This window comes from Erinaceus europaeus, chromosome 3 (assembly GCF_950295315.1).
Source record: "Erinaceus europaeus chromosome 3, mEriEur2.1, whole genome shotgun sequence".
NCBI classification, from domain to species: domain Eukaryota; kingdom Metazoa; phylum Chordata; class Mammalia; order Eulipotyphla; family Erinaceidae; genus Erinaceus; species Erinaceus europaeus.
Genome location: NC_080164.1, coordinates 93068534 through 93083511, shown reverse-complemented (window position 1 = coordinate 93083511; position 14978 = coordinate 93068534). Strand labels below are relative to the sequence as shown.

The 14978-nt window shown below is 39.5% G+C and overlaps 1 protein-coding gene across 34 annotated transcripts in view; it reads right to left on the bottom strand.

Moving 5' to 3' along the window:
• The window catches only part of NRXN1 (neurexin 1), a 1383669-nt gene that overhangs the window by 801447 nt on the left and 567244 nt on the right, over positions 1–14978 (bottom strand). For all 34 annotated transcript variants that reach the window (XM_060187660.1, XM_060187677.1, XM_060187662.1 and 31 more), the window contains one exon: positions 2026–2464. In XM_060187660.1, coding sequence (XP_060043643.1) covers positions 2026–2464 — 439 coding nt within the window. The remainder of the gene's footprint in view (positions 1–2025; positions 2465–14978) is intronic.

The following is a 14978-nucleotide window of genomic DNA, read 5'->3' as shown; positions in this document are numbered from 1 at the left end:
AGTGTCTACTATTTTATTTGAAGAAAGTAATTTGCTCTTGGGAGTTGGGCGGTAGTGCAGTGGGTTAAGCACACGTTTGTACAAAGCACAAGGACCTGCATAAGGATCCCGGTTGGGAGTCCCCAGCTCCCCACCTGCGGGGAAGTCACTTCACAAGTGGTGAAGCAGGTCTGCAGGTGTCTTTCTCTCCCCCCTCTGTCTTCCCCTCCTCTCTCCATATCTCTGTGTCCTGTCCAACAACAATGATATCAATAACAAAAACAACAATAATTACAACAACAATAAAAAAGAAGTAATTTGCTTTTGAAGTTAGAGGGACAGAGTATGTGAACACATAGTGAAGAACATGAAATAATATATGGTTGTATACCTAAACCAAATTCTCTTTCTGATCATACCCCTTCTTTTTCATCCCTTCTCCCCGCCGCCATGGGTGTGTGCTTCCACAATTACTATTTCCTCTGTTTGAATGATTCTTGCCCCAAAGACCCAAACAAAGCTATTCAACTTTCTAAGTTTCTTCAATTCACTTCCAAATTTCAGTGTGAGTAAATGGCATTTCTTCAGGCCTTCCCTATAACAATTCCTTCCTGTCACCATCAACACACACACACACACACACACACACACACACACACACACACACACACACACACACACACTCACCCTCTCCATACCTTCAGGCAGAAGAAAGGAAGCCTAAGGAATGAATCTTTGTAGTAAAATCCCAAATATCTTTTATCAGAAACGGAAGATTTTTGGAGGGCAGCAGTTTTACCATTGTCTTTGACATCTTCTCTATTAGTTAAAGCATTCTTAATACTATAGATTCTTCTTGGGTAGTAAGTATTTGTGGGGGCTGAGAGACCACTCACCCAGTAGAGCGAACAACTCTACTGTGTGTGGAAACCCAGGTTTGAACCCCTGATCACCACATAGGTGCACCATACAAAAGGATGCTTAATGATCAGTGGAGTGGTGCTATCGTAGCACTTCTTCTCTCTCTGTCTCTCTCCCTTTATCAGAAAAAATATACTAATGTCCATACTCCCAGAGGGATAGAGAATGGGAAAGCTATCAGGGGAGGGGATGGGATATGAAGACTGGGTGGTGGGAACTATGTGGAGTTGTACCCCTCCTATCCTACAGTTTTGTTAATATCTCCTTTCTTAAACAAACAAACAAACAAATAAATAAAATATATATACTAAAGTCCATAGAAGAGGGGGAATCACACAGGCATTAAACCTCAGCAAAGCCTTGGCAAGGGAGAAAAGTGTTCTGTATTAAACTAAGGATTTTATGTGTGGGCTGCTGAATGATCTTCATGCATTGTATGCACCATACTAGACATCTCCAAACATGCAATGACACAATAAGAAGTAATTAGTTATAAGAGAAGCTTGAATTTTATAATGTACAAATTCAAGATAAAATTTCTTGCAAGATTTAGTACCCTTTTATTCCCCTCTCACCCACCCCCCAAAAAAAGAAAAGAAAAGAAAAGAAAGATTCATTTAACAAATTATACTAGCAGCCATTTGAACAACTGAGATTTGGACTTGAATAATTTGATGCTCCATTTGTTTCTTTTGCCACCAGGGTTATTACTGGGGCTTGGTGCCCTACACTGACTCCACCAGTCCCAGTGGTCATTTGCTTTTGCTAGCAAGGGACACAGACACAGACACAGACACAGACACACACACACACACACACACACACACACACACACACACACACACAGAGAGAGAGAGAGAGATATGGCAAGTACTCTTGACGCATCCCTGCAGCAGATGGGGCCTAGTGGTTGAACCCTGTCCTCATGCATGGTAATGTGCTCTACCGGGTTAGCCACCACCTGGCCCCCCTCTTTGTTTTTAAATGATGTGAAACAGCAATACTACTTTCTTCACCTCAAAGCCAGGAATGTAAAAAATCTTAAACATGTCTGGGTTTAAATACCTTAAGAGTAACAGATGGTAAGTTCCAGAAGACAAACAGCATTAAAATATGATAAATTACCTGATCGTCCATCTCTCTGGAAGTCCACATGATACCATTCTCCGTCATTCACCTTCTTCTGAAGGGCTTTGATTTTTATTGTACCTGACCCCATGTCCAGGAGGAGGTAGAGGTGTCCATCCAGCATCTCAATAGCAAAGAAGTCAACCTTTATCATCTGTGGGTGTTTGGCATCTTTTTGATGTCTTGGCTTGCCATGGCTGAATAAGATGAGGCCATTGGGCTCTGTGGTACGGAAATCAAATGATATGGAGCCTGTTTTCTTAGCATTCCATTTAGGCAAAGAGATGAAAGACTCTGGGGTTTCAAAGGTGATTGGGTCCAAAGTTGCAACATTTTCACATTTGAATGCCACCACTCCATGGATCTTCATCTTAGGGTCTCCTTGTTTGGCAAGTCGTGATAATTCCAACCGTACATCATTATTTTTATATACAACCTGTTGGCAGGAGATAAAAGTGAGAAAGTAGGTACCATGATTTCATACCTGTAACTTACCGTCATGTCATGTGACCATCAAGGATGTTTTGGAAAGTCAACCAGTGCTTAGACTGTTTAAATGTATAAGGCATTTTCAGTCAAATATAAGTATAAACTTATTAAGTTATAAGCCTTTCAATATAATTTTATTCAAATAATATATATTCATACACACTAACTGCCTGTAGCAACTCAAATATTTTGAAAAATCTGGGTACAGCTTTCATTATTTCAAGCATGTACAAACTTGAACTTATTAACATCTTCTGCTTTGGTTAGCTGACTAGTATACATTGTTTATTAAATGTAAATATTAAAAATTTTCTGTTTTCATCACTAAAATGTTTAAAATTGGACATTTTATACATAAACCTCCACCCCCAATACAGGATCTCTTCTATGTTCTATATATCCACATGGTGTACTATTAACATTGTAGAATAGTTACCAGAGGAGAGGCTTAAAACTTTTCTTGATAATTGTAGAAAACTTCTAAAAAGCAGCTAAGATATCTTGCCATGCCTTACATTAAGAAATGAACAATGCTGGGGAACTTTACAACATGGTATTTGAGGGATGGGGAGACAGCATAGTGGTTATGCAAAGAGACTTTCACCACTGAAGCTCCAAGGTCTCAAGTTCAGTCCCCAATACCACTGTAAACCAGAGCTAAGCAGTGCTCTGGTAAAAAAAAAAAAAAAAAAAAAAAAGAAAAAGGTGGATGAAGAGGAGGATGAAGATGTTCCCTCTAAATACATTGAACCTGTATATCTGTTTTTACTGGTGTTCCATTTCACTTATACTGAATACAAAAGTAGAACAATAATTTTTCCCTGCACTCTTATTTTCTAAGTGTCAGAGTGGTAGTCTTATGATCTTTGGGACCCCAAATAATAAAAACAAGATAAGTACATTCACAGGGTTTACAATATCAGGCATCAGCTACCACACCCTCTTAAAAAAAGCATAGGTACTTTGGCATAAAAATAGAGGGGGGGGGAAGGGATAGATAGCATAATAGTTATGCAAAGAGACTCTCAAGTCTGAGGCTCCACAGTCCCAGGTTCAATTCCTCATACCATAAACCAGAGCTGAGCAGTGCTCTGGTTAAAAAATAAATAAATAAATAAATAAATAAATAAATAAAGGACCATATCTTTTCCTTATAAAACTCATATCAAAATAAAGTCATATTAACTTAAATTATGCATATCCAGGTAGAAAGCTAAATTATTTTAATAAGACATTCAAGAATTTCACAGAAGCAACATTACCAAGTTCTGAATTCACTAATCAGACATATGTGTATATATATTTCAGTGTCAGGCTGTGGCACACCTGGCAGAGTGCACAAATTACTGTATGCAAGGACCCTAGTTCAAGCCTCCCACCTAGAGAGAGGAAGCTTCTCAAATGGTGAAATAGTGCTATAACTAAGTTTCTTTCTCTCTACACCCTCTCTCTAAAAAAAAAAAAAAACAGGAAAAAAGATATTAGGAAAAATAAGACTAACTGATCTGATCAGTATTATGAAGTTAACTAGGCCAACTACTAGCTATTTCCCAACCTGCAGTTAACCAGTTAACTGAGCCAATTGTATAGCTGATGAGCTTCTTGACATAATTTGTTAAAGGATGTTTTATTTTTTCAGAATAACTAAGAGTACAAACTTTGATGTTGTACTTTCTAAGTTAAATTTCTTTTTTTCTGAGACAGATCCTTCTACATGTGTGATTTCAATGCTTCTGGTAAGAATATTCCTTTAATAGAGACAGAGAAAATGATGGGGAATGGAGGGAGGCAAGGCAGGAGAGAGAGAGAGAGAGAGAGAGAGAATGGGAGATGGGGAGAGACATGGATTATCAGAGGGAAAACAAAGCAACAGAGTTTCCTTTGATGCCACGGAACACATATGTGGACTTAAGCCTGAGAGACATGCCTGACAAGCTTATACTCTGCCCAGTGAGCTATCTTTTTGGTCCCTGAGTTCAAATTCTGACTTCAGTATTATCTAGTCAGATGATACCTTTGTTATATTTTTCTCTTACAGAGTGATAAGGCCTTACCAAATAGTTGTGATGTTTAAAGACAGAATGCATGTGGGAAAATCTACATAAAAACAATCCATTCAAGGCTGAGCACACTGTAAGACTACAGCAGATGCAAGCTAATCTGGATGCCTGTAATAACTTTCCTCTATATCATCTACTGGACACAGAGATTTGGTTCTAAATTATCCCATTGTAGGAAAACATTAAGAAATTGGGCACACAAATAGAACTGGTATTTTATGCTTGATTTGTGCCAACAATGAGTCACCTCTTTTCAGTGCTAGTCCTGATGTTTCAATTTACTTTTACCTTGAAGAGGGATAATCATAAAGAATGCCATATCCTTTATTCTTTGAACAAATATGTATAATGGCTTAAAAAACATCTATTGACAAAAGAAGATTAAAATTAATTTAAGCAATAACAAAAAATAAACTAGATTAATTCTATGTCTCTGTTTTCTCTTACATTTTGAAGATAGTTTTTGTTTGTTTGTTTGTGTTTCCCATCAGAGCTATTGCTGGGACCCAATGCCTGCACAGCTGCACAGCTCTATTGTTCTTTGTGGCCATTTTTCTATTGTTTGTTCCTTATCTTTTTTTTTTCTTTTGAATAAATTACAAGAGAAAGAAAGAATGAGAGAGAAGGGAAGACACCTGCAGTGTTATTGTTCTGCTCATGATGTTTTCACTCTGCCAGAGGGGGTTGGGGGTTTGAGGCAGGTCCTTGAACATGGCAGTGTGTGTACTCTTATCAGGTGAGCAAGCCACCACCTGCCCCCTAGATTAATCCATAAGGATACTTTTTTGAAAAGAAAGTAAGCTATTATGCCTAGGAAAGTTGATTCTGATTTGCTCGGAGAAAAATGCTTTCCATAGATTTTTTTTTTTTTAACTTTTTAACCTTTATTTGTTGGATAGAGCCAGCCAGAAGTCAAGAGGGTAGGGAGTAATAGAGAGGGAGAGAGAGAGACACCTGCAGCTCTGCTTCACCATTTGCAAAGCTTTCCCCCTGCAAGTGGGGACCGGGAGCTTGAACCTGGGTCCTTACACACTGTAACATGTACGCTCAACCAGGTGTGCCACCTGGCCCCTCCATGGATAATTTTCTAAATTTGAAAACCACTCTATGAATTTCAGACAAGTCAAATTTAAATATCATTCATTTCCCTAGTGATTTATATGTTAACATTTGGAAAGAATACCTTTTGACAGAGGTGTTAATCAGATATGAGTATTTTATTATTTTTAATTTTTTCATTATTTTCCTATTTGTTGCCCTTGTTGTTTTATTGTTGTTGTAGTTATTATTGTTGTTGATGTCGTCATTATTGGATAGGACAGAGAGAAATGGAGAGAGGAGGGGAAGCCAGAGATGGGGAGAGAAAGATAGACACCTGCAGACCTGCTTCATTGCTTGTAAAGCAACACCCCTGCAGGTGGGGAGCAAGGGGCTTGAATCGGGATCCTTATACTGGTCCTTGCCCTTTGCGCCACGTGTGCTTAACCCGCTGTGCTACCGCCTGACCCCCAGTATTTTATCTTTTTTAACCTAGACATCACAGATCATAATGCTTACTTACCACTGAAATACAAGCAGACTCATCATGCAAGAGAACCACAGTTATCGCCTTCAGTTTCTCTGACATGAGCAAGTGGATATAAGGTTGGGCATATTGTCACATGTGTCTGATATGGCCATCATAAAGATAAAGGATGTGGGGTTAAGGTAACTATAGTTGAGGCTTTCAGTGAGAGATTTATAACTTCATAATTTATAATCTCATGGATGCCTCTGTGAAAGAAAGGCTCAAGGAAATGGAGTATAAAATTAAGAGTTCTCTTAAGCATATTCCTTAGTGTTACTCACAAAAGAAAGTGAGTTTCCACCAGTGGGTTTCACTCTAACCCAGTGCCAACATCAGTGTCTGTCACAGAGTAGATAAGAAATATTTACTTCAAGTTGAATAAATTCTCCCTTCACTTTTTAATAGCAATTTCCAAGATTATTATCTGTTACTTATAGTAACATTTAAAATTTTAGGTAAAATGTAGAAAAGTGTGATGCTTTGAAGCTAAATTATCTCATAATTTAGCTACTGCTTTTAGTCAATTTCTCTAGGAATGTGCAGAAACTTCAGTGTCTGCTGAGTCATAAATGGCAAACTGGCCTGTGTTTTAGAAAATTTCACCTTCAGCATCATTCAGTGGAGTGTAAATTGCTTTTAGAGTGAGGAACACCTGAGTTAAAATTCTCCAGTGGTGGAATCATTTTCCTAGAAAAAGTACTTTGAGGAAAAGTACAATGTACTTATTATTTTTATTTTTTGTATTTCTTGTCTTTCTTTTCATTATGTATCCTTTAAAAAACAACTCTAAGAACTGGAAGAACAATTTGGAGCGCAAGGTGATAGTTCTTAGATTTACACTATGACTTCATCTGGTCCAGATTGCATAATCGCCTAGTCATCCTATTTTCCTCAAGTCTGACTCCCTCATAAAAGGATCTGGATGTAGTTCAGTAATAAAGAGCAGCTAGCCAGTGCTCTAATTTTCTGAAAATTGACATGTAAGCCGAAATAAGCTCAGTTATGGACTATTTAACAAATACTTCTGTATCTTTTTTTTTTTTTGTACACAAACACCATTCCCACCAACAAAAGAACTGTGTCCATCCCCCCCACACACACCTGTACCCGTTCCCCCCCTTCACCCAGGGTTTTTTCTTTGGTGTCCTACTCCAAATTCAGTCAACTCCTACTCTGAATTTCTCTTTCTGCTCTTCTTTCTCAACTTCTGTTTATGAGTGAGATCTTTTAATTTTTTTTAATTTTTAAAAAAAAATTTAAAAATTTCCTGTATCTTTTAAAATTCATACTGAAAGTCATAATGTATATAATTGTTTCAAACTTTCAACAAATCTCCATATGCTGTCATTTTAATATACTGTGATGGTATTATTGCATAATTATTTGAATCTCTATATAGAATTAAAAGTCCTTTGGGGATTTTTTTTTTTCAGTCTTAGTTCTGCTCTCAAGCTGACTTTTCCATTCAGAGAAAGATAAAGAGACAGAAACCATAGCATCAGAGTTTGTCCAAGAGCCATTGCAGCCCCATGTGGTGATCAAACTCAAATTTGGATCACACACGGTGAGGCACATGCCCAGCCCAATCTTTCTGGTCCCCATAGCGAAATATTTTTTTAAATAATTTTTATATGTATTTATTTTTCCTTTTGTTGCCCTTGTTTTTCTTTTATTGTTGTTGTACTTATTGTTGTCATTGTTAGATAGGACAGAGAGAAATGGAGACAGGAGGGGAAGACAGAGAGAGGGAAAGAAAGATAGACACCTGCAGACCTGCTTCACCACCTGTGAAGGGATTCGGGCTTGAACTGGGATCCTTATGCCGCTACGTGCGCTTAACCAGCTGAGCTTAACAAACTCTCTACAGTGATATTTTTTGAAGAGTATTTCACTTCCTTACTTCATAGGTTTATTATTACAAGTCTGAGAATAATGGAAACATAAAAGATGTTGTTTATTTGCTTCTAAGCTGCCATATAATTGTAGCACATTGCTATGAATTCCTTTTTTTCTTTTCTTTTCTTTTTTCCCCTTTTCCACCAGAGTTATTGCTAGGGTATGGTGCTAGCACTATTAATCCATCACTCCCAGCAGGCAATTTTTCTTTTTGTCCTTTTCTTTCCTGTTAGATAAGTCAGAGATAAATTGAGAGGAGAGGGAGAGGCAGAGGGGGAGAAAGAATAAATGATAGACACCTGCAGATCTGCTTCATGCTAATGAAGCTTCCTCTCTGCAGGTAGGGAGTAGGGTCTCAAACCTGGGTCCTTGTGCATAATAACATGTGCTTAACCAAGTGTGCCACCACCCAGCACCTCCCTCCACATGCTGGAATTTTTTAAATGTTCCTTACTCTTAAATACTTCAAGAATAGAGATAATGTTATGTTTAAATTTTTCTAGATAACATTTTTCTAAATAGAAAAATTTCATCTTCATAAGAATCCTAAAAATGCAGAGCAGAGTCAGCAATAGAGCTCAACTGGGTAGTGCAGCTGTTTGCCATGAACTTGAGCCAGGTTCAAACAGTTCTTTATCCCCCAGTCCCTGCAATGGAGAAAATTTCTATGTCCCCTGGCTCCCCACTTGCAGGGGTGTCACTTCACTAGTGGTAAAGCAGATGTGCAGGTGTCTATCTTTCTCTCCCCTTGTCTGTCTTCCCCTCCTCTCTCCTTTTCTCTCTGTCCTATCCAACAATGATGACATCAATAACAACAACAATAATAACTACAATAAAACAATAAGGGCATCAACAGGGAATAAAGAAATAAATATTTTTTAAAAAATGAAAAACAAAGAAGGTGTGTCATGTTTGTAAATTCTTGAAGTTTTTATCCCCTAGATCTGTATAATCTGGGACCAAGGTAAAAAATGCCTTATTGTTTTTGTGTTATTGCTTTTTGGTATTTTTTCACTTTGTGGTTTTGGATATATATATTTTTTCTGTTCAGAGATAGAGTGAAACAGAAATTCATTAATAAATAAAAGTTCTTGTGGTCCGGGAGGTGGCTCAGTGGATAAAGCACTGGACTCTCAAGCATGAGGTTCTGAATTCAATCCCCAGCAGCACATGTACCAGAGTGATGTCTGGTTCTTTCTCTCCTCCTATCTTTCTCATGAATAAATAAAATCTAAAAAAAGAAAAAAGAAAAGTTCTTTACATCTTTAGGTTCACAGACATGCCTCAGAAGCTATATCCATAGGTTTGTACAGATGGTATTGAAGAAAATTTGGTTGATAAATATGGTTCATTCCACAAGAAGTGGGAGTATGTGAAACAAGTGGATCAGTAGGAAAACATTTGCCACTTAGATAATGTCTTTTTTCTGTCGTTATAAATATATTTCAGCTTAGAAATTATAATGAGGTTTTTGAATTAATTAACCTTGCCCTTTTTTTGTTTGTTTTTTATACCAAAGCACTACTCAACTCTGGCTGACAGTGGTGTTGGTGACTGAGCCTGGGACTTCTGAAGCCTCAGGCATGAGAGGCTTTTTGCATAACCATTATTCTATCTCTCCAGTCCTCACATTACATTTTTTTAAATATTTGTTTATTTAGTTTCCCTTTTGTTGCCCTTGTTGTTTAACATTGTTGTGGTTATTATTGTTGCTGTTATTGATGTTGTCCTTGTTGGATAGGACAGAGAGAAATGGAGAGAGGAGGGGAAGACAGAGAGGGCGAGAGAAAGGCAGACACCTGCAGACCTGCTTCACCGCTTGTGAAGCTATTCCCCTGCAGGTGGGGAGCTGGGTGCTCGAACCAGGATCCTTAAGGCGGTCCTTGTGCTTTATACCATGTGCGCTTAACCCGCTGCGCCACCACCCAACTCCCCTCACATTACATTTTAATGCATTGATTAAAACTAACGTAATGGTGACTGGTTGGTGGCACACCTGATAAGAGCACACACTTTAAAAAAATTATTTATTTATTCCCTTTTGCTGCCCTTGTTTTATTTTTTTAAATTAATTAATTTAAAAAAGGAGACATTAACAAAACCATATGACAAGAGGGGTACAACTCCATACAATTCCCACCACCAGATCTCCCTATCCCACCCCCCCCCCAATAGCTTTCCTATTTATCCATCTGGGAGTATGGACCCAAGGTCACTGTGGGATGCAGAAGGTGGAAGGTCTGGCTTCTGTAATTGCTTCCCAGCTGAACATGGGCGTTGACTAGTCGATCCATACTCCTAGCCTGCCTCTCTCTTTCCTTAGTAGGATGGGGCTCTGGGGAAGAGCACACACTTAACAATGCTCAAGGATCTGAGTTCAAGTCTCTGATCCCCACCTATAGGGAAGAAGCATCAGGAGCAGTGAAACGTGCTGCTGGTATCTCTTTCTCTTCCTCTCTATATCCCTCTTCCCTCTCAATATCTCCCTCTATGAAGGAAGGAAGGAAAGAAGGAAGGAAGGAAGGAAGGAAGGAAGGAAGGAAGGAAGGAAGGAAAGAAGGAATGGATAGAGAGAAGGAGGAAAGGGAGAGAAAGAAATAAACTGCCTTGGCTACCAGAGTATGTAGAGTAATGGAATGAGCACAGAAGCTAGAGTCAAAGAGCTATGAGAGATCTAGTTTCTGTCATGACCTTCATTAAAAACATAAGTTTCTCATGGCTGGGGAAGTGGCTCAATTGGTAGAGCAGTGGGCTTTCATGTCTGAGGTTCCTGGGCCAATCCCCTGCACCATATGTACTCAAGTTTTATCTCTCTCCTCTCTGCCTCATGTGAAACTTTCTCATAAGCAATAAATTAAAAACTAAGAAATATCTCAAAAATTCATCTTGGTTATCACTTCCATTCCTGAAGATACTAAGAATATGGTTCTTAAGTCAAATTTCAGAACTAAGTTCAACTCATCTGCTTGAATTTCTGTGAACTGGTTTAAGTCTCCCAAGTTCATCAAACTTTTTCTGAAAAACAAGACCATAGTAGCTACTATTTTAGGGTCACTGTGAAAAAAAAAAACAACAGTTTTTCATAATACAGAATAAATACACAAGCAAATACTAGCTGCTTTTCATTACTGTGTATATTTTTACTATTACTATTATATATATTCACCAGGGTATTGCTGGGGCTTTGTAGCTGAACAATTCTATCATTACTAACAACCTTTTTATTCCTTTTATTTTATTTTTGTTAGATGGTGAGAGACAGAGAGATGGAGAGAAAGGGAAAGCCAGGGAGAAAAAGAGAGATAACTGCAGCATTGTTCCACTGTCCATAATGCTTCTCCCCCTGCAGGGAACCAGGGCCATAAGCTTGATTTCTAGCACATAGTAACATATGTGCTCTACCAGGTAAACTATCACCCAACCTCTACAATGTGATTATTCATATAGTAAACAAATGGGCTTGAGCCATTTAAATATTACAAGGGTAATTACAGCTCACATAATACACAGCATTATCTAGTGATTTTACTAGGTTCAGAAAACCTAAACTCATTTCTTCTTTTCTCATGTGCTCTTTTCATGAATCATCTATTTATATGGTCTATTTGTAGCATCTATTTTATGGCTGTCTCAAAATATAACTAAGAGTCAGCCATCAAGTGATAAACAGAACAAGGTCTATCCCAACCAACAGAAAATAAATTATAGTTGTTCTGCAATACATATAAAGAACAAAAAAATAATGGAATATCCATCCTCAATATTATTAACTTATTTATTATCTTGAGGTTATTTTTTCAGTTCTTGTACTTTTCAATTCAGTTAGTTAAGTACTAATTAGGAACACACTCAAATAACATATTGACTTTAATATCATTTTGATAATTCCTCTGTGCCTATATCCAGTCTATAGAACTCAGTCCACAGGCATGATTTTTCTTGCATAATGGTATCAATATTGCAGGCATTCAAACTATATGCGTTACATACACCCATACTTTACACATTACTCAATTAAGTGTGCTTCTATGTGATAAATGTTCCATAATCAAGAAAACAATGAGAGGCCAGGCAGTGGTGCACCTGATTAAACACACACATTACAGTGCACACGGACCCTGGCTCAAGCCCCTGATCCCTGCCTATAGGGAGAAAGATTCAAGAGTAGTGAAGTAGGGCTGAAGGTGTCTCTCTGTCCTTCTCCTTTTCTATCTCCTCTTCTCCTCTCAATTTCTCCCTGTCTCTATATAAAACTAAAAAAAAAAGAAAGAAAACAATACACACATGTTAGAATATATTGTAGACCTCTAGGTCCCTAGGTAATAGCATATAAATATAGATAGGTAGGTGTCTTCACTTTTCAAAAGTTTGAATTATATCACTTCACTATTGTCAAAAATCTACCTTAGCATGTGTTTTTCAAACCATCAGAAATCTAGAGTGAATATGATTCCTTTAAAAATATCTATCAACGAGAAAGACAGAGTAAGAGAGAACATGAGAGCTTCACTCGGGCATATGTAGTGGTGCTAGAGATCAAAGTTGGGGCACTGTGCATTCAAGTGCTGTGCTGCATTACTGACCATCTCATTGCCTCCCTGGATGCAGCACACCAAGCCCGCTGGCAACAACTCACGGAAAGTCTGAACTTCACCCACTCAAGTAGGAAGGCCTGGAAGCTTCTTCACAGACTGGGTGCCAGTAGCCAACTCCCTCCTGTCTCCCATCCTCCCGTATCTCCAAACTCAGTGGCCAGTCACCTAACTCAAGTTGGACATGCTAAGATCGACCCAGTCTGGAAAAGAGAAATTTCCCATGAGTGGTCATCCCACTTCCGGTTATCTTGTCCATCTCCAAAACTCTCTCCCTTTACACTGTCTGAACTGGAAGACGCTTTGAAGAGGGTTAAACTGGGAACAGCTGCTGGCTATGATAACATCACCCCAGAACTCATTCTTAACCTGGGCCCCGTGGCAAAGAAGTGGCTCGCTTCATTCCTGTCCCACATCTTGGAATCTGAGTCTATGCCCAAAGTTTGGCATCGTGCGAAGATTATAGCGGTTTTGAAACCAAAGAAAGACCCAACTCTGGCCGCCAGCTATAGACCAATTTCTCTCCTCTCCATGTGTTACAAACTCCTTGAGAGGCTGCTTCTGTCACGAATTTCTCATCTTACAGAGAAATTCCTATCACCCACCCAAGCTGGTTTCCGCCCAGGAAGATCTACCTGCGAACAAGCCCTGTCCCTCTCAACTTACATTGAAAAGGGATTCCAGAAGAATTTAAAGATGGGTGCTGTCTTTGTTGATCTCACAGCAGCCTATGACACGGTCTGGCACTGTGGTCTCCTAGTCAAGATCTCAAGATGCCTGCCTCCATGGGTGGCCAACACTATATCGTTTCTTCTCCAAAACAGAAGATTCTGGGTGCATCTGGGTGACAAGTCTAGCAGATGGAGACTTGTCTCAAGTGGCCTCCCCCAGGGCTCTGTTCTGGCTCCTACACTATTTAATATTTACATCAATGACCTCCCAGAAACTTCTTCAAGGAAGTTCATCTATGCCGATGACATCTGCTGTGTAACTCAGGCATCCAAGTTCGACATCCTCGAGGAAACACTCACGAAAGACATGTCTCTGATATCTGATTACTGTAAAAAATGGTGATTAATCCCTAGCACTGCAAAAATGGTATCATCTGTTTTCCATCTACACCATGCCTCGGCCTCACGTGAGCTTAATGTGCAGCTTGGCGATACAAGAATCCGGCATGAAGCCCAGCCAGTCTATCTTGGCGTTACTCTCAATCGCACTCTGTCATTTCACGAACATCTCATAAAAACTGCAGCAAAGGTGGGCGCGAGGAATAACATCATTGCAAGACTGGCCAGCTCCTCATGGGGCGCGAGCGCTTCCACACTACGATCATCATCTCTGGCATTCTGCTATTCCACTGCAGAATACTGTGCCCCAGTATGGTTCCGTAGCCCCCATGTCCACTTGGTCGATTCCAAATTATATTCCTCCATGAGGATAATTTCTGGAACCATCCGTTCCACCCCGGTTCCATGGCTGCCAGTTCTTAGCAACATCGCCCCGCCAGATATTCGTCGGGATGCGGCATCATCTAAGTTCATTTCCCACATCTACGCTCGACCGGACCTGCCAATATACGTGGATATCTTCGCCTACCCTGTCCAACGCTTGACATCTCGTCACCCAATCTGGTCCCCTATGCCTACACTGAACTTCTCTATTCCAGTCTCTTGGAAACAGAGTTGGCAGTCAGCTGAGGTAAAGAACAAACACCTCATCACAGACCCCTGCAAGCGTCAACCCGGCTTTGACCTAGCACGTTATGACTGGGCCCTCCTCAATCGCTATCGAACAGGCCATGGCCGGTGCACCGCTATGTTCCATCGCTGGGGAGCCAGAGACGACCTGAACTGCCCCTGTGGCTACAGACAGACTATGACCCACATAGTCAACGACTGCCACCTCTCCAGATTCAAAGGAGGTCTCAAAACTTTACATCAGGCTCAACCTGACACTGTTGACTGGCTGCGGAAGAAGGGCAAACGCTAGAAGAAGAAGAACTGAGCAACACCCCTAGCCAAAGGTGTTCACTTTTAAACCCCAAAGGTAAAAATAATTTTCCACACTTATTTTGCTACCGCAGCCTAGAAACATTGGGTACACCAAGCAGTAGCCACTATGACACTTCCAAAACCTTTTCCCTGTACTATATATAGGCTACGTATTTATCACATCATTCCTATGTTTATTGTATGTCAGAATTACCTTGGGTTCTGTGTGCTACTTAATATGACTTGGGAGTTTGAAAGTTTTTTTGTTTTTTTGGTTTTTTTTTGGAAGGGGAGTAGGTGGGGGGTGCCGTTTGGGGCATGGGCTCAGCAGATAAAACAAAAGTCTAGGATG